The sequence below is a fragment of the Diabrotica virgifera genome, chromosome 2, assembly GCF_917563875.1.
Source record: "Diabrotica virgifera virgifera chromosome 2, PGI_DIABVI_V3a".
Taxonomy (NCBI): Eukaryota; Metazoa; Arthropoda; class Insecta; order Coleoptera; family Chrysomelidae; genus Diabrotica; species Diabrotica virgifera.
In genome coordinates, this window is record NC_065444.1 from 207,327,457 (window position 1) to 207,351,319 (window position 23,863).

General features: G+C 31.5%; 2 protein-coding genes across 2 annotated transcripts in view; one reads left to right on the forward strand and one right to left on the reverse strand.

Annotated features, from left to right (window-relative positions):
- Window positions 1–442: 442 nt before the first annotated feature.
- On the reverse strand, window positions 443–1,838 carry LOC126879777 (uncharacterized). Its single transcript, XM_050643027.1, has one exon. The coding sequence runs from the start codon at window positions 1,703–1,705 to the stop codon at window positions 509–511; it is 1,197 nt and encodes a 398-aa protein (XP_050498984.1). The 5' UTR covers window positions 1,706–1,838; the 3' UTR covers window positions 443–508.
- A 6,890-nt stretch (window positions 1,839–8,728) lies between these two features.
- LOC126879779 (maspardin-like) overlaps window positions 8,729–23,863 on the forward strand; it is a 39,371-nt gene continuing 24,236 nt past the window's right edge. Inside the window, exons 1-2 of the mRNA XM_050643029.1 lie at window positions 8,729–8,964; window positions 11,197–11,437. Coding sequence (XP_050498986.1) covers window positions 8,866–8,964; window positions 11,197–11,437 — 340 coding nt within the window. The 5' untranslated portion in view covers window positions 8,729–8,865. The remainder of the gene's footprint in view (window positions 8,965–11,196; window positions 11,438–23,863) is intronic.

The window sequence follows — 23,863 nt, forward strand, 5'->3', positions numbered from 1 at the left end:
AGCTTTTTTCTGTTTTTAAATACAACCCATTCTCCCACTGAGATTAAGGAACTGTGTACATTTTTTATTAATGCACTCAGATTGCGTTCATTTATATTAAATGAATAATTGTAACTAAATCTCCATTAAGCGTCGACTATTTATGTGTAATAATTTGTACTCAACCTCTTGTTATATGATTTTTCATTAGAAACAATAAACATATCTATCTATCTATCTATATTTATTTTTAAGAAATTTTAAATGTCAAAGTTCTAGTAATCCTACATTGTCCAATTTTCTGGCTTTACTCTGTATAATAAACACGTTTTTAAGTTTTTGTCTTGAATTTTTAAATTTTTTTTACTTTCCGTTAGTTCGGATTTGCCGAAAGTTCGGATTCGCGGGGTTCGGATTTATGGGTTCTACTGTACTTATTCTTAAAACGTAATAAAACAATCTCTAATTAATTAACTTACTTTATTAATTCGTAATTATGTGTAAAGATATGATTGACCATAAAAAATGCTTACAATTGATTATGTATAAGAAGCTGCACCAATGTAGATCTAGTAAAGTCGATTGAAAACTTCTGCATGCTATAGTCTGTTGTAGTTTGACTATAAACGCCACATTTCACATACTTATGAACTGATGCTCTGGTTTTATCAACTGTGTTGGTATTGAAATTATTATCCTCCACATTTTTATATATAAAGCGGACGTCATTATGATTGATATCCCTTATAACATCATAGTTTTGCAAAGCCAGAGGTTTATTATTACTTACATTATTAATACAAAACTTTTGGACGGGCAAACTTAACCTATGGACTTGATTTTCTAAATCATTTAGAAGTTCCTTGATAGTATAAGATGTAGTTGGAACGAGGTATTCATTTAAATTCAAAGTAATTATAAATCTGGATCGACCATAGGTACGGAATAGGCAATCATATTCAATAATAGATTGGGCTACATCAATATCATTTTTTGGAAAATTCCAAGGTAAAAAAGCTACATGTGCATCAAGTCTTTTAGATAAATTCATTAACAATTTTGAAAGTCGATAAGGAATATCTTTGGTATAAAATATGAACGATTCAACACCTACAAGTCTATGAAAACTAAAAAACTCAACAATTTTTTTCTTACTGAATGTTGTTGGAGAAACGCAAATTGTGGTATTGATATTTGGAGTCTTGTGGTTTGTTATTTGAATATCTACCAACAATATCTTTTTCATCTCACTTTCTTTTTTTGGCTTATACGTAAATGAAACTGCGTATGGTGAGTTATCTATAGTGGGAGCTGTGCAGTAGAAAAAGTAAGGTGTTAGAGAGCTTAAATTAGTATTTAGCATTTTTGAAAAAGTAAATTTTCCAGTAAGTGGTTTCTTCTTCTCTTCGAACCAAAGGTAGCAATTTCTGGGCACCTTTTTAGCATCTAGAGGAAGAGCAATAGCTTTAACTTCAATCTTTCCAGTTAAAAACGCAGAATAAACATAACCATTATCTATTTCTTGCCACATTGGCTGCGGCCCCCAATCATACTGCTTTAATGTATAGTCACTTGTCTGCAAGTCTGAAAAGTTGCAAGGCTGGCCAAAAAAGTTGAAAACTTCTAATACATAGTGTAAGCGATTGTATTCATGACGATAAATTAAAAATAAGATTAAACTTATTGCGGAAACAATTATTAATAATAGTCGATGGTATTTCTTCATGTTTTCTACTTAATTATATTTACTTCGTTACTATTTATAACACTAGTAACATATTCTACCATTTTAAATCTAAAAAGAAAATAAAAAACCTACATGGTTTTTAAATTTGTTGTCAAGATGACAGGTTAAGTAAATTATTGATGACAAATGACAAAATTTAATGTGACATGTGACGTCAGGTGAAAAATATTGACTAACCTTACGGTTCCAAATACTTATGCAAATTACTTATTAATTAAAATTAAAGATTTTTTTGTTTTGTCCTTTTTATTTTTCTTTTTAAGTCTAGTCTGAAAGACTTTTAATTATGTAGTTTAATTTATTGGTAAATATTCATTATATACTAACTTCTCAGATACAAAATCCACCATTATAATAAAAATTAAAATGGTAAATAATTATTTAAATCTGAAAAATTTTCTCGTTGGAAATTCTTCCTGGTACGTCCTTAATCTGTGACTTTTACAATTTATAAGACAACAGACGACCAATATAGAGAACGAAAAGGAATCTACTATATGCAATCACATTCCGTTTTGATTCATCTAGGAAAAGGACAGAAAGAAATTTCCTAGTACCTACTCAAATCCGAGTAGAGATAGAAAAGAAAAAGACGGTTTTTGCTTGCTTTAGAGGTGTCACGCTAGCTCTGCTGAAGAAGTCTGGTAAGACAGAAACAGCTGTCCAGGGATTGTGCATAACTCTGAATCGAAAGCAAGCAAAAACCGTCTTTTTCTCTACTTTATTAATTATAAAAATAGTATAAGGCTACAAAAGCCCTTTTTTCTTCCCTGTAGATCCACCACTGTTTCATTGGAAGTTCCCCCAAGGCAATAAATAAATGTCTAGATCCGCCATTTGGCTCATTGGCATAAGGACTAAAAGAATAAAAATGGAATAAAGAGATGTCCTGGAGAATGATTAGTTAGATATTAGATATACATAGTTACAAAATCTCCTCCAGACGATAATATCAAGTAAAATAGATCTAGTCTAAGTACCTATCTATTATAAAAAAAAGAATGTGTGTGTGTACTTTGTACGCACGTAAGAAGTTATACTTCTATTATATGATTTCTTAAAAATAAATATACTTTAAACAGTTTGTTTTAATTTTTTTTAAACACCAAACTAATTTTGTGCTTACCGCTTTCAAAAAAATAAAAAAAAGTATAGGATTGCACTGGTTTCGAACTCAAGACCTCTCGATCTCTGGCCGAATTAGTCGAGGCATTGAAGCACAAAAAAGGCCTTCCTGTCGATTTTTGGCGCAGTAAGACGGATTTTAATGCAGTTTCGTGCGTTGGATTCGTAAAGGCCGCGTCCCACCATCAAATAATTTGATCAAACTGGTTTGAGCAAACTGAAAGTGACAGTTAGTGACGTCACATCCTGAGTGTTCATTGTGGATAATATTGAAAAATTTTAATTTTAAATAAAGTACAAACAAGTTAGACAACTCAATACAAAAAATTTGATCAAACTAGACTGATAGTGAGAGCACAGATTTTTAGAATTTCAAAAAAACTGCAATTGTGACGTCACTTTGACGTACTTCCGGAGTTTGCTCAAACTGTTTGATCAAATTATTTGATGGTGAGACGCGGCCTTGAGAATTTCAGGAAATTTTGTGAAATAATGTAATGAATAAGAAATCTGAAATTGCATTTGTGCATAAGAAAAATGCATTTCAAAAGTGCATTTTGAAATAGGCAATTATTATAAATTTGCAACTCGGTAAATAGTTGGGCAACATCCCGATTAATTATTTTAATTATTTTTAAATATTTTTAAGTCCATATAACAGTCTAAGATGTCAATAACCATTAATAATAAACAAAAAAAATTTCCTTATGGGGAATCGAACCAAGTACTAACACGTCCGTAACTACATACACATACCGCTAGCCTACGCAGACACTGACTTGTTAGACACGGGCGATATTAGGTATAAACAAAAACAAATAGGTAAGTAGAAATTGTAAAGAAAATTTTTTGCTCAATTAGAAATCCAATGAAATCAATTAATTTGTGGTCATCTGATTGAATACAACCAATAAAACCAACATTATACTGAAAACAGATCCCATGGGCTGTTTTCACTCAATCATGTAGCTATGGATACCTACATTTCGTTTCATTTCGATTTTGACATTTCAAATATTCAATATTTCAAAATGTCACGATTTGGTTGTAATACTGATAAGAATATTAATGAAATTATCGAATCAAATATACCAAAGAATACTGTTTACAGTAAAAAATTTGTATAGAAAGAGTTTATGGACTTTTGCAATGATAGAAAATATGAATTAGATGGAAATCGGACGGTGGAAGAATTGTTAATTGCACATTTAAATAAATTGTTTCTGCTCTGTATTTTTATTTTCATAACCAGCAAAAAATTTTCTATCCGAATAACCCTCGAACATTGATAAATGCTCAAAAAATTTTTAACAACTTTCTCAAGCTTGTTGCTTATAGGCAACAGACCTCCGCCTACGGCGTCGGTCTGTTTCCAAGCAACAAGCTTTCGAAATCTGTTATAAAATTTTTTCGAACAATTATCAATGTCCTTGGGTTATTACTACTGAAAATTACTACATACTTAAATGTATTATAAAATTAATATATTCCTAAATTTTAGAAGAAACATGCGTAAATAGGTACATTTATACAAAACATTCGAAAAATCGACACTTCAATCCTTCAATGCCTCGACTAAATGCTACACCAAATACGCTACGAGAACTGTGTCTGTATCGGTTCGGACGTACCTAATGACAATTTACGGTAACAAACAGACAAAGGTGAATAAATATACAATAAAATGTTTTAATAATACTCATCTTACTCCTGAGGAAGACTCAGCGGGACCCGGACCGAAATGAAATAAAAGGTTCCGGTTCTAGTAAAATTCAAAATTTTATGTCCGGTCCGGTTCCGGTTTTGTTAAAATATTTCGATTCGGTTCTGACCAATTTTTTCGGTCCAAACGGTTTTTTCGGTTCCTTCAAATTTTTCAATTTCACAGTCTGATAAAAAAGTAAATATATGGTGTAATTTCTCTATATAAAATTTTTATATGTAAGATATAGTAGGGGAGGAAAGTATGCTAAATTTGCAGTTACTCGACCGATATGGGGACCTATTGGGTTGTGAAGATTAGGTCCTAAAACCAAAAATAGTTAAGTAAAGTTTTTTTATTTAAGTGGGGACTTTCCATTTTTTTAATTTAGTTTTCCATTTCCAACAATCGCTTTTCCGATTATAGCCCCATCTATCCATAATTCGAAAAAATATCTCGAATAAAAGTTACTTATTTTTATGTAAGAAATAAAAATCTGCAATAAAAACTGGGGACTTCTATTTAAGATTTTAAAGTAACCCCCCCCCCCACCCACACCTACGTGGGGGGTCGTGTTTGGTGTCAAAGTATTGAATACGTGTATTTTGCACTTTTTACATCTGATGTTCATTTCGCGGGGTTCCTATTTAAAATTTTAAATTTATCTCCCACTCCTCTCCGTGGGGGGTCGTGTTTGATTTCATTCGATAATTTTTGAAAAATATTGAACACGTAATTTTTAGTTTTTCGATCTGACGTTTATTTCTCGTAATATTCGCTTTTTCTTGTGAAGCTTTGTGACTCACCCATTTCCTTACGCCCCGCTCAAACCGTCAGATTTTTTAAATATACACTGTTCTGCATGTACTTAACTTACCTTATCTTAATTTGACAATTTCGAGTTATTCTCACGGTAGATTTTTTTTCGGATCCCCTTAACGAACTCCCTGTATTAAGATCCAATATATGGTAGGGGTACATTTACAAAGTAGGTATAAGGTTTCTCCCCATGTGATTTTCTGACGCGCTCCAGTAACTGCAAAAATCCCCGCTTGGGCTCCCCTACCAATATGGCTCAATTCATTTATATCTCTGTATGTCATTACATAATCTAATAATTTTTGACATTATTAAAATTATATTTTCCCATCACAACCAACTCCAAAGATTTATCACCGATTAGGTATCAATTAGTGACCACTGATCAGGTGCAACAGTTAACAATGGATAGAATAATTTTATTATTTTAGAATTGGCTAAAACGGCAGGGCCCCCGTAACCGGGCGTGCAACGCGTGCGGCGCACGCGGGCGTAACCCCAAAGGGGCGCCAAACCGAAGGTTTGGTAAATAAGAAATATTTATTTTAAATGAGATAATCATTTTTTCTGTACAATTTTATTTATTTCATGAACAGCTAGAGAAATCTCAAAAATCAAAAATTGTGTTACTAGGTAAAGAACAATTATTACTTTTCCTGACCTGACTGTAGGGAGCAAAGTCGTACTTTTCCCCCTAGGGAGCAAAGTCGTACTTTTCCTCCCTAGGGAGGGAAAGTACTTTTCCTCCCTAGGGAGGAAAAGTGACGTCGTGGTATGTCATTGATGAAATAACTTATTGACGTCCTATACAATATTTTATCTATTACGTAAGTATCTATACGTTTTACCGTTTATTTATAGAGCACCTTGTATTTCGCAGAATGGTAAAAACAGTAAATTGTTATTTTGATTTAACAATGTTTACATTAATAACTTGACTTATATTTGACAGTTGACAGTTATACAGTACGTACTTGTTAGTTTTAGTGCTCTTATAAATTTTGTGAGTTAGTTACATAAATAAATTATAAATTATATAAAGATTCCTAAAATTTGATATTTGATGGTTGTATTCTGAGTTCTAGATAATGCAGATCTTTTTATGAAGAATAACTTTTCTCGTAAAATTAATAATCAAACCGTTTCCCATATGGTTCCTAGTTATGTAGACACCCTATATAAAATTTGTTTGAAAACTTTGAAATGACAAAATATTATTTAATTGTTTATTTACTTAAACGTATATTTTTAATCTAATATACAGGGTGCTTCATTAATGTAGCAAAAAAATTTAAGGGGAAAGGCGCAAAATGTCGCCTGTTAAAATTTTCAATGTGTTTTAAATGTATTGACTTTTTTCGAATCCTGAGAAAACTAATAAGTATTTTTAAAAAAGTTAAACGCAGAATGAAAGATAACGTTATTGCCGAGGGCCGACAGTATCTTAGAATAAATAAAAAGTTTCTTTTGAATTAAATATTTGCAATTAACCCGGGAACAGTCGCGCCCTTTTCTGTCACGTAATCGGTCGCGTGTTAGATTTTATCTAAAAAACGAATTTAAATACCAATTTACAACAAATTTTTAGTTTATAGTATTTTTATTTACTTGTTATGTTAGAAATATTATTTCTAACAATTATTAGCTAATTATTTAGCTATTATTTAAAGCTAATTAATTCTCACGAAAGCCATAAATTCCAAAAAAAGAAGAAGATGAAAAAAAAAGAAAAAATACCCTCGCATTACTACACCCTTCCTCGAAGCACTTAAATGTTAGATTTTTTTAACGGCGCGACTGCTCCCCGGTTGAAAATCACACTTTCTCTTTTATTTTCACCCCTGTAAGCGCCGGACTCCACTTGCGATTTTATAGTCGCGCGATTGTTTTGTCGCGAAGATTGATTATTACATTGTTTCAAATGCAAGTCAATCCACGATTATTTAGTCGCAAATGGATTGACTTGTATTTGAAACAATGTGTTCAATTTACAAAACAATCGCGGGACTACAAATCGCAAGTGAAGTCCGGCGCTTACTTATTAAAATAAACATTAAAGAAGTTTTCAGGGATTTTCGACCACAGTAATAACATAGTCTTTCATTCTGCGTTTAAATCTTTCAAAAATATTTATTAGTTTTATATAGTAGATTGAAAGGGCGCTAAAATATGCCCCGCACGCGGGCGCCAGTCTGCCTTGCGGGGGCCCTGCTAAAACGGCATCAATTTAGTTAAATAAAATATTTGAAAATATTTTGAAATACAAAAAATTTTATTTTCCTCAACAACTTCAGAAACATTTGTTGACCAGAATTAAATGAAGAAATTATTATAACATAGTTTTTTATGGTTTTTGAGTTGATTTTAAAAATATTAAAACATCTTGAAATGTATTTTTTATTTATTAACAAAAGTAGAAATCACTACAAAATTGTCTGCATAAACTTATAACAAAAACAAAAATAACAATATTGTAGGCAACAAAACCGAAAAAAACCGATAAAACCGTTTGAAAAATTAAGTGTTACGGTTCGGTTCCAAAAATTATATTTAATATCAAATAAGGGTTCAGTTTCGGTTTTGGTCCACTAAAAAATATCGGTTTCGATTCGGTTTTCTGATTTTAGCGGTACGGTCCGGGTCCCTGAGGAAGACAAATCCAAAGACACAAAAATTATAATAAATATATTTACTAAAAACACTAATATATTCTTTTCACACCTTTTCTTGCACTGATATAATATTAACTAGAAAGATTTTAATAGCAACTAAAGGCTATAATGTCTGTGTGCGCATGCGCGCAGTATTATGAAATTTTACTCTCAATCGCGCCTAAAGAAGTATAAGTTCAAAAATATGTATCTAAAGTCGACTTTACATTACATGATTATCATGTGATTTGTCATATGATTTGGTCATGGAGTGAAATTTACATGTTTACACTGTGTGATTTGTCATATGATTTTGCATTGTTTATACGGCTCGTTTTGTCATAAGCATTGTCATGCGGCTCGTCATGGGAAAAATCATATGACAAATCACATGATAAATCATGTAGTGTAAAGAAGAGTTAATTGTGAAATTTGATCATTTATTTTTAAGTCAATACCAATTCATTATATTCACGAAGTATTCTAATAGTTTTAATACATATTCTATAACACTTTCTTAATTAACAAAAAGCATTTTTTGTCATAGATAGACTAAACAATAAAATTAACATTTTAAACTTCCAAGAGACGGAATTGTAATCATAACTTGTACTGACATGAGACATGATCCTATGACAGTTTGCTGTCATAATATTCTGTCACTGTATATGACGTCTAGGTGACACTGATGGTTTTTTTGTTTATTTGTTTTTATAGGTTATTCATTTATCAAAAAGTCAATTTTGCTTAGTGATAATTAGTTGACCAAGATTAGTTTTAAGTTGTCGATAATTTTAACATAGATATAATAGTTAGAAAGTAGTAAACTTTCGCATAAAACTATGAGTTATGTTAGTGATTTAAGTCAATCTCAAGAATATTTAAGTTTCCGGAGTAATGTACCCTTAAAACGAATTATAGTGGATGCTGATAATTCGAAGGTAAGCTTAAAACTTCTTAGTGGTAAGCTTAAAACTGTATAACCTATCACATGGAATACCAAGCAAGTATGCAGGTCCGAAAAAAATTATTGTTTCACACTTCAGATTTCAAAATCATTTTCATTTTATCATTGTTTTGGTTGAAATTAAAGGTTACAAAATTAAGAACAACATTGGGCAATATTTTTATGGTCACTTGAATTCAGATCAAGAGTATAAATTAAGCTTGTTTAATAAATAGCTGTAGATTACTATGAATCAAAATACATACATCAAAAATTAATATTCACTTGGTGTATGAATCTTTTGAATTCAATCAATTGAATACCTGTTATCTAAATATTCTAAGCAAAGGTCAACTCTTGGATCTTTGAAATAGTGCAGCAAGAATATTTAATGTACAACAATCATTATATTTTACGATATTAGAGAATCCTCAAGAAGAGGATAGCTTTAGAGGTACAATTTTTTTAAATTTAAAAGTGATAAAAATAAATTATATTTACTTATAATATTTATGGCTGGTTTCACCAACGACAAATAGTAGTTTATTAAATGAATAAACTTATTCGACCAATTAAACTAACTCTATGTTTCAAAAACGTCAAACAAGATTTATTTTATTATTAACTGATATTCAAAATCGCTGGTCGCATCAAGTGTTTCTGAAGGAACGGTTCATTCTACACACATAGTGTAGAATTTGAAACATTTTTTCTACAGCATACATATTCGTGGTAAGTCAATGTTTTCCAGCCCCCCTCCCACTACTAGGGGGATTTAGGAGGAAGACGGGGGGTAGGAACTTTTTTGCATCTTTGTTGGAGTCCCGAACTTAACATTCTAGGCAAAATTTAGCTTGTTCGTAGGATTTTTAGAGGTCAAATCTGCGACGATTGGACTAATAAGTTTAATAGTGGTTTAAGCTTAAATCCGACTAAATGCTCTTTTATTTCATTTGGTCATATAAATAATCTAACAGCTAATAGATATGTTCTTACTTATGTACTCTTTGATTCAGTTACTGAAATTAGAGATTTGGGTGTATTATTATTGGATTGTGCATCAGGGCGTGCATTGACATTTAGAACCAATTTTCTTAAAATTAAGGAAACAGGATTTCATAATATTGGTTTTATTTATCTTAACAGTCATGATCTCTTACCTACCGTATTCAAATTACTGTACTGCTCTCTAGTACGCCCAGGTCTTGAATACTGCTCTGTTGTTTGGTCCCCATTTCATCAAGTCTACATTGATGGATTGGAGAGCGTTAAGTGGAAGTTTCTAAGATCTTTAGCTTTTAAAGCACATATTAATATAAGAAATATGTACTGAAAATTTCTTCATAGCTTATTCTGAAATAATGTCCCAATTTAACATTGCTACACTGAAGAACTGCAGGATGAGAGCTGATATGTTATTTCTGCTTAAAACTCTAAACAATGCTATTAATTTTATTGTCCCTCGTTGTTAGATATTGTGTACTTAAACACAATACATAGAACTTGACACACTGCACTCTTTATATTCCTTTTCATAGAACTAATTATTTGTCGAGAATGCTCAGCTTTTGCAATGACATGCTACTGGATCCATTCTGTCCAAACATTAATATCTTCAAAAGGCAACTTATGAGTCTAATAATTTAAATATGTGATATATTTTTAGCTTTTATGATTTGATATACCCTCTGTTTTATTGTACAAATTTTATTGTTTAATTGTCTCTTATTCGTTCTTGTTTTGATGTTGTTACCACAAGTGTGCCTTCGTTTTCTTTGTAATATAGTGTCACTGTCGTATACTACCGACACATTGTTGCCGCAGAACTTTCAAAAAAAATTGATGACGTGCTGATATAGCCTCTGAAGCCAATAAATGGAGTGCAAGACTAAAATTCTTACTGTTTTATTGTACAAATTTTATTGTTTAATTGTCTTTTATTCGTTGTTTTTTTTATGTTACCACAAGTGTGCCTTCATTTTTTTGTAGTATAATGTCACTGTCACTGTCATACTGCTGACTCATTGTTGCCCGCAGAACTTTCGAAAAAAAAATTGATGACGCGCTGATATAGCCTCTTAAGCCAAAAAATAGAGTACTAGATTAAACTTGATTTAGACTTTCTCTTGAACACTGTGTGTACAGATCTTGGTAACTTATAAAACAACTATAATAATTACACTTTTATTATTTTTTATGCAGTTGAAATACAATTTAATAATTTTAGGGATGGCGAATATACGACTGCGGCCCCAAATCGGTTCGTTGTCCACTAATATGTCTGCCTCCGGTTTCTGGAACAGCTGATATTTTCTTCAAACAAGCATTGGCTCTCTCAGCTAAAGGAATTAGAGTTATATCAGCGGAATCTCCTGTTTATTGGAATGTGATAGAATGGTGTGAGGGGTTTAAAAAGTTATTAGATTATTTGGATGTTGATAGAGTACATATATTTGGTTGTTCTTTAGGTAAGTTACAAAGATTTTAAGATCAAACATTTAAAGTAAAAACTTCGAATGTTAAATGGTAAAACTTTTTATTATTTTTTTTAATTATCCAAATGGATTTATAAAATTTATCAAAACGTTTTCGGTCATATCAAACCATCATCAGTGAGAACGTCTATATGTAAGTAGATGAAACTAGCCACAAAATTGGTTCAAAAGACCTTTAAGTTACATAATTACAGTTTTATAAATAATTAACATAATGACACTAAGTCTATGTGTAAAGATTACATATTATTAAGAGGATATGCACATCCCTGCCCGAAACCATGTACTAATCTGGTTAAAGGTAAATTCTGGTGAAAGTTGGTCGTCACCTCTCACCAGTTTGGTTTTTGGGTAGGGGTGTGTATATCCCCTTAATAATATCCGTACCTCATAACAAAAGTGTATTAACTCACATAATGTAAATTTTACAGGAGAGCGAAAATAAAAATTATTTTTAGTGTTTTGTGACATTTTCCATTTAATACATTAAATTTTATTTAGCAAATTCTTATAAATATGAATACTGATCATTGTTCTTTTTACCACTAAAAAGAATTTTTTTTTAAATCACTGTTTTTGGAAAAAATGGACTTAACACATTTTCGCTCTGAAAAATAAATTTTTAACTGTGACAATATTTATTTTGCTACCTATCCTATGGCAAAGACGGAGCTCTATTACGAAAAATATCATACCTGTTTTACAAAATTAAGGAAATGTTTGGATATAAAGAACTAAAAATATTATACGGACGTATTTGTAACAAAACAATTAATACGAGTACTAAAAAAACTACTTAAAAATAAAAAGTCGAATTAAAAAAAACAGAAATGGTTGTAACGCAACTGTATTTTTATTAAGAGGATCGGTACGTATTTTCGGCTGCAATGCTATTCAAATGGGGATTCATTCTTTTCGAATCCTGAGAAAACTAATAAGTATTTTTTTAAAATTTAAACGCAAAATGAAAGATTACGTTATTAGCGAGGGCCGAAAGTCCCTGAGAACTTCTATAATGTTTATTTTAATAAGTTACAGGGGTGAAAAACTAAGCGAAAATGTAGTGTGATTTTTAATTTCAAATATCTCATTCGAAAGAAACTTCTTATATATTCTAAGGGACTTTCGGCCCTCGATAATAATTTAGTCTTTCATTTTGTGTTTAAATTTTTTAAAAATATTTATTAGTTTTTTCAGGATTCGAAAAAAATGGACACCATGTCCGTGGAAGTCGAACATTTGCTATCTTTGTCATACAACGCACTCATTCGAATATAATGTTATGACAAGACTCAAGACAGTGACAAGTAGAGATGTGTCCGACCCGCTATTTTGATATAGCAGTTCATTCTGCTACTGCTTTTTAACGCTTTTACGATGATAATAAAATCAATCAGAGAGTTGTTTATTAAATAGTATTGATAGTGTATTTGAAAAATAATAATTGATTTAAGGCGTACAACTAATAAAAAGTTGTTTATTGTTTATATATTATTTATGGAAAATCCAAGTATTTCAAGTCATTAAAGTTCAAATAAAAGTATTATTTTATAAGAGTTTGTTCCGATAACCGTAAATAGGTACGAGTTTAGCTATAAAGTAAAGTGCCCATGGTGGCATAAAATGTAGTAAATGCTAATGCATCAAGTACGTACTACATTTTTGATGATTTCACTACACTTAAAAAGCATTTGCTTTTCTCCGTAGTATTTGCTACTATTTACCAGCCTACATAGAAGAATGTACTACGCTTTTGAAGTATGTGCTTGTTTAGTAGTATTTTGCTTCAGTTTAAGTGAAGTTGGTGGGTGGACGTCTTCGGCGTAGATATTTTTTTGTTACAATATGGCAGCATTTATGAATGTGTGTCATAGAAAAATATACAAACTAAGAAGCAGATTCTTAATTTTTGGGGTCATTCCTTTATCAAATAAAATTTAATAATTGTGAAGAAGATTAACTAATAACAATTGTTCATTTTTATCCTCACTTAACTCTTTTGTCACTTCGGATCTGAGTCACTCATTTTTACTCATGTACAATTCTAATAATTTGGTACGTAAAAATGTGAATTCACAAATCACAAGCACATGGAAAACTAATTCCATCACGATTGGTGTAATGCAGACACGGCTGGCGCTACGCTTTGTAGTAGATACTTCTGGTCAGTAGTAGGTAGTTCTGTTGTGTAGTAATAAATAGTTTACTCCTTTAAACGGGAATAAAACTTCATGCGAAAATTATTGGTTTACCGATAGATTTTATTAGATTATATTATTATTTTTTATTAGATTTTTATATAGATTTTAGATCATATTTTCACTATAAATTTAAAATTAATTTGAAAAATACAAAAGTAATTCATTTGATTTATGTAAAAAAGTACTTACTTCAATTGAGCTAACCGTCTATTTCTTCGCTTTTCAGTAACACATTTCTTGTAACAACGTCCCATATTTTAATTTGCGCAAATAAAGAAATAAATAAAGTCTTTATAAATTAATTGAGTAATATTACATTTATACAACGCAGTTCTTCACATGTTCAAACCTTATCTAAGCTTTCCATGGTAACAGGACATTATTAAAGTAATTCTACAACTTTTTTTCTTTTTCGACTATTTGTATAGTGTATAAATAATGGTAACCACTGAATACATAATTAGTGAAAAAATAATCCTCTGATTTATACAAGTAAAGGTTATCCAAGAACATTCAAAAGCTGAACGAAACCGACATAGCCATCTCTACCTTTCTAATGACAATGTCACTGTCAACCTAATGTTTACATCTGCAGTTTCCATACCAGTGAGAATTTTACTACACGTAATTTGCCGTGTAAAGAGAGAAAAAGTAGGGATAGCCGTAAAATATTTGCGAATTATGTACCCATAGCCTTAACTAAAAAAATTGACAATAACTTTTTGAAGTACATAAAAAATAATTAATAACTTAACAAATGCAGGGCTACTGCTGCTATATTAGTAATTTGAATTGTGTCTTCTGTCTTTATGCACTAGAGTCTGAAAAAAATCGTGAATTCTCGCTGGAACCCGCATTAGCAGAAGATCATTGAATTTTTTTAGTACTTATCGGATTTAAGGAATCTCTCAAAGAAATCGGAGAATCTTCTACAGATTGATGATTTCTTCAACTAACTCTTCGGTTAAGTCTACACTCTTAAATTCCAAATCGAAGTCTGTTTTAAAATACAGAATCCCAGGATTTTCTTGACTGAATTCTGAATTACATACATACTGTTGGTGAAATTAAATTTTTTTCATTATTCTCAGTTTTATTTTTATTTTGAAACGTCGAATCGTAAGAATTGCACAGTTTATTAAAGTCTTTAAGATTGGAAATTGTCATTTCATACACTTTGAAATATTTGTTTTTTTTTTCGAATATTTTAGCCAACTGTAACCAATCCTATGGAGTAGATAATAATTTGAAAATAAGGGAATTTTTTAGCCTCTCGTTCTTTAACTGAGTGTATACTGTCCACCTCCATGTGAGAATGCCCTCGCAAAACGAATTTGTGAGTGATTTCTTTTATATTATGTGGATATCTCGAAAGTAGATAAAAGTAGCACATAATCATTTGTAAGTTCCGGTTTTGGGATGAGCAATTATTGGTCCAAATTCAAATAACAATAGAAGTTGTGCTTTGCTGTAATGAATGAATGTATTGGACCAAGCATGAGGCCATTTCGTTTCCACCTCAACCAGCAATTGATTCATCCCACCTTAGACAGTTCGTCTGTTTTCCCGTTGAATCATAAATTGTATAATTAAAACACCAGAGTTTTAGACTGTAAAAACTTTGAGGATCAGTTAGCTTTGGGCAAGGAAGAAATTTTTGTAAATTTATCATTAAAACTTTTTGTCCAGGCTATTGATGGACATCTCCTTGTCTATTTGTTTCAATTTGTACCATCACTTGTAATGTTTCTCACTCAGCTTCAGACGTTGATTGTCCTAGATTGATAGATTGATAGAAATTCATCACATTTATCACAAGTGTCTTTTGAAGGAACAGCTAATGATAAATTAAATTCTGTATTAAAAATGGGATTTTAAAGCCATTCTTTTTCTACTTCGTTCGAAGCAATTTTTTTCAAATCTCATTCTTCCTTAAACATCCTAAACATTGTAGAATTATTTTAGAGACCTCCTAAATATTTGTTCGCCGTCCTTCTTCGACTATAATGTGATTCTTCATATGGATATGGATAGGCCCTTATATGCTTATGAATCCTATCTTTTACCTCATTCTTTACTTTATTTTTAGATGGCTGCTGTCCTCTTTTGTAACATTCTGAAACTCCACTTGTTTGCATTTTTTCAAGTGAACATCTAATAATAGATTGAGAATTATCTAGAGTCTCTTTTCTTCAATGGTAAAAAATATTTCCAGTTACAATGGCTAGCTTGAGCACCTGTTCGTTCTCTTTTTCTTTTGATACACATTTTTTCAAGATAAGAGCATAAAAACTGTATTTTTGTTGTCTCATGATTCCAAAATTGTCGGTGAATTTGTGCTCTCTGAGGCACAAACTTTGCTGAATTGCATTATGTGGGACATAATACTTTTTGTTGGACATAATATGGTTTTGTCCTGGGAAACGTATACACCATTTTGGATCTAATACATTTAAAGTGCAGAAGATACTGTTTTGCTCTAAGCGAAGTGTGGACTTACTGTTCATACAAGGCTATTTTGGCCAATTTCAGTCGATACAGCGAATAAGAAACACCAGTGAATAGAGCGGAAAATTTTAAGCCCAGTGAGCTAAAAAAGTAGAAAACTGAAATTTTGGACTTAATACAGTTTTGTTCTGAGGCACGTATATGTAATCTTTCCACATCGACTTAGTGTCATTATGTTAATTAATTATAACACTGTAGTTATATATAGTCCAGAGAAATAAGATTTTTCTCGTGACACATCCCTCTCCAGGCCGAAACCAAATTTTTTAGTAGTACGAACATCTATATTAATAACCTTTATGTTTCCTGTAGCCGATTTTGATGATATACATAGTTATAAACAAATGAAGATCAAAAAACGGTACCTAATTCTTCGCTTTTTTCGTCTATAACCAAGAAGTTAATCATTTTAAACAAATTTGAGAGTAAGAAACTTATAAATCGTCTAAAAAATTTCAATATGGCATTCGCTGAATATGTCTATCCTTATTGGTTCCTTAGAAAATTGCAAAAAAATCATAAATTTTGAGTTTTTTTTTAAATATTCATAACTTACGTAAAAATTAACTTAGAACCTTCTTATTACACAAATGGCTGAGACTTCTGGTTTCTAAATTATATTTTAAATTTCAAAGCAATTGGTCAAATACTTTAAAAGTTATTTAATTTGTTTATCCCAAATTCATTTTTTTTGCAACACTATGTCAGAAAATTATGAGGTTACAGTAAGACTTCTGACAGTTTATGGAAGAAGAAGATTTATACTATTGACTTAATTAAAAAAAAATGACAAAAAGTAATTTTAAACAGTGTAAAATTATTTTGCAAAAACACGTCGATTTTTTGCTTACTTATAAACAACTAGAATAACTTTTTAACCGTTACCCGTAGAAAAATAATTTTTTCATATTTGGAAAGACCGAATTTTTATACGCGTTTAGAAAGAAAAACAATCGTCCTAGGACAATTAGGGACGAAGTTAGCCCCCCCTTTTTTTTAATTCACATGATTTTCCAAAATAATTTTGCCGTATTTAGAATTATTTTTTGTCATTTTTTTTTTTTATTAAATTAATAGTATAAATTTTCTTCTTTCATAAACTATCCAAAGTATTAGTGTAACTTCATCATTTTCTGACTTATAGCGTTGCAAAAAAAAAATTTGGGATAAACAAATTAAATACCCTTTAAACTATTTGACCAATTGCTTTGAAATTTAGGGTATGATTTAAGCACCAGAAGTCTCAGCATTCCGTGTAATAAGAACGTTCTAAGTTAATTTTTACATAAGTTATGGATATTTATAAAAACTCAAAATTTATGATTTATCTTGCAATTTTATAAGCAACCAATAAGGACAGACATATTCAGCGAACGCCATATTGAAATTTTTTAGACGATTTATAAGTTTCTTACTCTCAAAATTACTTAAATTTTTGGTTATACGCGAAAAAAGCGAAAATTTACCGTTTTTTGATCTTCATTTGTTTATAACTATGTATATCATCAAAATCAGCTGCAGGAAACATAAAGGTTATTAATATAGATGTCCATACTACTCAAAAAATTTGGTTTCGGCCTGGAGTGGGTTGTGTCACCAACAGGATATTTTTTTCCCTTATTTCTCTGAACTAATAATGTAATTTACCTTTTCACCCAATTCTGTGGCTAGTTTCATCTACTAACACCTAGACGTTCTCACTGATGATGGCCTAATATGACCAAAAACGTTTTGATGAATTTTATAAATCCATTTGGATAATTTTAAAATTTTGATAAAAAATTATATAAGTACCATTTTACATTCGAAGTTTTTACTTCAATCGTAAGTTTTTATAACTATGGTATACAGCCAACTACATTAAATTTCGAGTTTAGTTGTTAAATTTTTTAAGAAAAAAATTTCTATATATTTTGTTCATAATCACGATAGAAAAAAATATGCATTGAGATAATCAGTTCTTCAGGATATCTGCCATTCGAACACTAGACCATAGTCTTATGTTATGAAATCAAGAGAATTTTTTACGCCCAATCCATTGTCTTCCTTTGACTTTTCATTCAATGGGCCGTAGGAGTTCATATATTAATGGCCAAAAAAATGCAACACCTAGAAGGACAAATATTTTTTTAAATAATTAATAATGATTGGCACTCAATTACTCTATAGAGCATTGATTGAATTAAGTGGTCTATGTCATATTGCGGAATACTCATCCATATTGTTGTTATGGCATGTCACAAGCCTTCTAAGTTTGCTAGAGGACGTGGCTATCGATTTAGGTTTTGACCTACCATATCCCACACATTTTCAATGGACGAGAAATCAGCTGATCTTGATGGCCACTCCAAAGTCTCTACCAGATTCTTGTATAGACTCCATGGTTTCACGAGCAATATGAGTTATTGCGTTATCCTATTGAAAGATCGCATTTGGAATGTTTTCTATGTAGGGATGTAAAACCGGTTGCAGTACTTCACCAATATTGTAACGGGTAGGTCTTTCACGGATGACAGACTCGGTAAAACACAGGTTAAAAATGAAGTAAATTTATTTTAGATAATTATATACAGTTTAAAACAAATAAAATAAAATACAATTCCATCTTCTGCAAAGGAAAAACAATATTAAACTTTATTACAGTCATCCCATCATAATAGCAACATTAAAATAATACGATAAATAATATATACAATAATAATCTCGCTACGTTAAATCAACGTATCCTGGAGACCCCGCATTCCACTGCAATGCAGTCACTCGTTCCTCACTACTACCGCCTACTGCGATAACGACCATGGCAAAACTCCACGTCACTACTGTGGCGTCCGCCTAGGCATAGTTCCACCTCACAAACGGTGCATCTTTGCCAAGCTAGCTAATGCTAGTTCAACACGCTAGCAGCAGCTATCGAGCCATTGCTAGTTCAATTCGCTAGCATCGACTGATTTTCTCATTCTCTTGGCTCGCCTTAAATATGGTCTCGCTGCCACTACTCCTTCGATTTCCCCCAGCGGTGCTATGCGCCAACACGGATGCTCTTCCGGTTGTCTCTGGTAGATCAGCTCATCGCTTGCCGTTGGCATCATATCGTTACAATATATCGTCGAGCTGAGTGCTATAAGAACTATAGATGATCTGCTTCTCACACTTATAGCACCCCATACCAATTTTTTTTTATTTATTTATTTATTGTTCATACATATGACCTGGCCTCTAGTGACTAATCCAGGTCGTTTTTTTCCTGATGGGATTACAGATATTTTTTTTATATTTTTACATTTTTTACTAAACTACTAAATCTATTTTTACAATTAATAATTTGCCATAATCTATTAATTACATTTAACAAATTTAAAGAAACAATATATATTTGTTAAAATATTTTTGGTACTATCAACTCCCTTCTAAGTTATAAAGACAGTCCCTCTGTTTTCAGAAGAGAGTTGGTAGTTTTTTTTTTAATTTAATGAATTATTTATTGAATTATTATTTTTATTTATTTATTTTATATTGAATTATTATTATTATAATTGTGAATATCTATTTTTGAATTTATATTTTATTTTCTTTATTTTATCTTTATCTTACTCAACTTCATCAGGGTTGGATTATTTGTTGTCTTCTTCTATTATTATAAATTTCTTGTTGTTTTTTAGATACTATTTCTGTTAGATTGTTTAATATTCCAAAATATTCTTCATTTTGTAATATATCTCTTATTTCAATTCTTTCTAATCTTCTTCTCATTTCTCTTTGTTCTTCATTTTCTATAGTATTTTCACAATGTAACACTATATGTTCTGGTGTACCTAGTTCTCCACATTCACAATATGCATCATCTTTTAAGTTAAATCTTTCCAAATATGTTGGGTACGGTCCATGTCCTGTTAAAAAGTGTACTAAACCTTGTTTTGGATTAAAATAATTTGGAATGTTTTCTAATATTGGTATAAAATTGTATAAACGTCTAGATTTTGTTGAATTTTCCCATTCATTTTGTATTTTTCTCTTTATTATTTCTTTTAATTCTCTTTTATTTCTTATATCTAATCCTATTATTTGTATTATTTTTTAATATTTTTCTTTTTTTAGCCAATAATTACATGCTCTTTTTTGTGTTTCTAAATGCATTGGCATTACTCCAGTTAAAACTGTGAGTGCCTGTGTTGCAGTTGTTTCAAATGCTCCCGTCATTCTTACAAGAAATCCTCTCTGAGCTCTATTTAATTTTTCTGCATTTTTTTTATTTATTAATCTATGTGCCCATACACTTGAACCGTACCCTACAATTGATGCAAGTATTGTACTTAGGTATATTCTCATCTGTCGGAACGAAATTCTATATTCCTTCTGTGCTAGACTAGCAATGCTATGCATGATCTTTGTTCTTTGTTGCCTTTTCACAGACACAACTCATGTGTTTTGTAAATAATTTTTGTTCGTCTATTATAATACCTAAATATCTTTTTTCCTTTTTTCTTTTTATTGTTTTCCCTCTAATTTTTATAATTGGATCTCTTTCTAAATTTCCTTTTATTAAACTAGTATGTTGTTTTTGAATCTGATATTGTTAATTTTACTTTATTCATCCAATCATTTACTCTTATTAATACTTCATTTGATTTATTTTCTAATTCTCTTCTTGAGTTTGCATCTATGATCAACAACAAATCATCTGCATATGCTATGCTTCCAAGCACTTCAGGATCTATAGTCAATTGTTCCAACAGTTCCTCTAGCAATACATCCCAGAACATAGGTCCACATACTGATCCTTGTGGACATCCTTTTGTGATATGTTTTGTCTTTTTTCCTGTTGGACAGCTTAGGCTTGCATATCGGTCTTGGACAGTAGTTTCTGAGACTTCCGTACAGATTCTTTGGACATCTCATTCTTCGAAGTCGTTCAAAGAATGACGGCCACCAAAGATTGTCAAGAGCCCCAGACACGTCTATAAAGATCATTAAAACATACTTTTTTATGCTTTCATTTACTATTTCAAATACTTTATTTATTGCATCTTCTGTTGATCTACCTTTCCTAAAACCATACTGACCAGGATGTAATCCAATTTCTGTTCTTATTTGATTTAAATTTTACATAGTAATTTTTCTTGTAATTATCCCATTGTATTCAATAAACATACCGGTCTATATGATTTCGGTAAGGCAGGATCTTTATCTTCCCCTTTATGTATTATTATAACTTCTGCTTGTTTAAAATTATTGGGAAACCTTCTTTGTCTAAGACATTCATTATATAATGATGTTAGTACTGGAATTATTTGTTACGACAATGCTTGAAGTATTTCAACATGAATATTATCCGGTCCAGGTGCCTTCTTTCTTTTCATTTCTCTCATACTTTCATATACTTCTTCTTCTGTGAATTCCTCTATTTCTCTTTCTTCTTCTATTTGGTATTCTTGTATCATTTCTTCTCTTATATTTCTTATAGCACCCCATACCATAATGCTTGGTTATCTTACAGTATGACTTTCAACAGCTAAGTCTATATTTCGTCTCTCACCTCGAAAACGCCTTACCATTATACGCCCATCAGAGCCATCCAAACAAAACCTGGATTCATCACTGAAGTAGACAAAATCACCTGCACCTTTGTAAGCGTCGAGCCTTAAGTAGTGGTATCAAAGGTAAAGTAGACAGTAAGCTCTCAGTCCCATTCCAAGTAAGCTTTGATTGACTGTTCTTCTTGAGATCACCCTTCCCCTTCTTCTTTTAGTGCCTATTCGTTTCGAATATTGGCGATCATTCTGGCTATAATTATTTTATTAACTGATGCTTTAAATAGATTAGTTGTTGTTGTGGAGAACCATTTCCTCAGGTTCTTTAACCATGATATTTTTCTTCTCCCAATTCCTCGCTTTCCGAATACTTTACCTTGAAGGATTACCTTCAGTAATCTGTATTTAGTGCCGTTTCTCATTATGTGTCCGAGATATTCTAACTTTCTCCTTTTAATGGTATACATCACATCTCTTTCTTTGCCCACTATTCGTAATACGGTCTCGTTGGTGATCTTGTCCGTCCATGATATCCTTAGGATTCGCCTGTATATACACATCTCGAAGGCTTCAAGTTTTTTCTCCATTGCTTCAGTGAGTGTCCAGGATTCAACTCCGTAATACAATATTGAGAAGATATAACATCGTAGGAGCCTTATTTTTATCTCCAGATTAAGGTTGTGGCTTTTAAAGAGTTTGGCCATGTTATTGAATGCACTCCTAGCCTTCTCTATTCTACATGTTATTTCTTGTGAGTGATCCCATTATTCGTTTACTATTGTTCCAAGATAGTTATATTGTTTTACTCGGTCCACTGGTGTATTATTTATAAGTAGTTGGGCGTCTCTAATTTTATTTTTGCTGATAATCATAAATTTAGTTTTTGATATATTTACTTGAAGTCCAAATCTTTCACTTACTTCATTTACTTTGTTTATTAGTGGCTGTAAAAACGGGGTGGGCAAAAGCCGGCCCGCGGGCCGGATGCGGCCCTTTTCCTTACTCTATCCGGCCCGTTGAGAAATTCCGTAAGCAATTTTTTTAAGAGCGTACGCGCAAAATTTCGGGCTAAATGCATTAATTTTTTTCGAATTCTGAGAAAACTAATAAGTATTTATGAAAAATTTAAACGCAGAATGAAATATTACATTATTACAGAGGGCCGAAAAGTCCCTGAAAACTTCTATAATGTTTATTTAAATGAGTCACAGGGGTGAAATAAAGAGAAAATTTAGTGCGATTTTTAATTTGACATATCTCATTCAAAAGAAACTTTTTGTTTATTCTAAGGGACTTTCGGCACTCCTTTCATGCCTACAATGCGTCCTTTTTCGCTTAAACGTCGCTTAAATGACGAAATTGCCAACGACCGCTAACTCTTGCCATTTTAAATTTTTTGGGTAAATCAAAAACAAGAAGTGATGACAATGACCAAGACAGACGAAGAAAATTTGAAAAAAACTGAGAGAAAAATAATTCGGGCAATATTAGGACCAATAAAAACAGCAGAGGGTGAATACAGGAGTCGAAGAAATAACGAAATAAATGAGGAATTGAAGGGGCAAGATATAGTCAGGAGAATAAAGAGACAAAGATTGAGATGGCTTGGGCATGTATGGAGAGCAGGAGAAGAAGCGATAATAAACATAGTGACAAAGTGGTCTCCGGCCGGAAGGAGACGAAGAGGAAGACCGAGGTCCAAATGGCTGGAAGAGGTGAAGCGAGATCTAGAGGGCACGGGTATTAGAAATGCAGAAGAAAAAGCAAGAGACAGAAGGAGCTGGAACCGGATATGTAATGCAGTTTAAAATAGAGAAGAACGGAGGACTGATCCACCTCGAAAACATGGATCTAGAGAGCCTGTAAAGGCGGCGCTACCCCCACGGGGGTGTTTTAGCCACTATATATATAAATCAAAAACAATCCAAAATGACCAAACATTACAAATAAACTTAAGTTAAATACACAGAAATAAACTTTCTTATCTTTTTTGTTTTTGCGAAAAAAAAAAAGAAAAAACTTCAGTTAAAGAAAAGATAGCGAGGTAAAAAATGTACCACATGTACAGGGTGTCCCGGAAAATAGTGCGTTCCTTAAAGGTATATGTAGAGAGCACCATGTAAAACAAAAAACTCTTAACATTTTTTTCTAAATGGTACTGT

What these genes read in the sequence shown, in the direction of transcription:
- LOC126879777 (XM_050643027.1), bottom strand. Translation starts at nt 1,705, where the DNA reads ATGAAGAAATACCATCGACTATTATTAATAATTGTTTCCGCAATAAGT.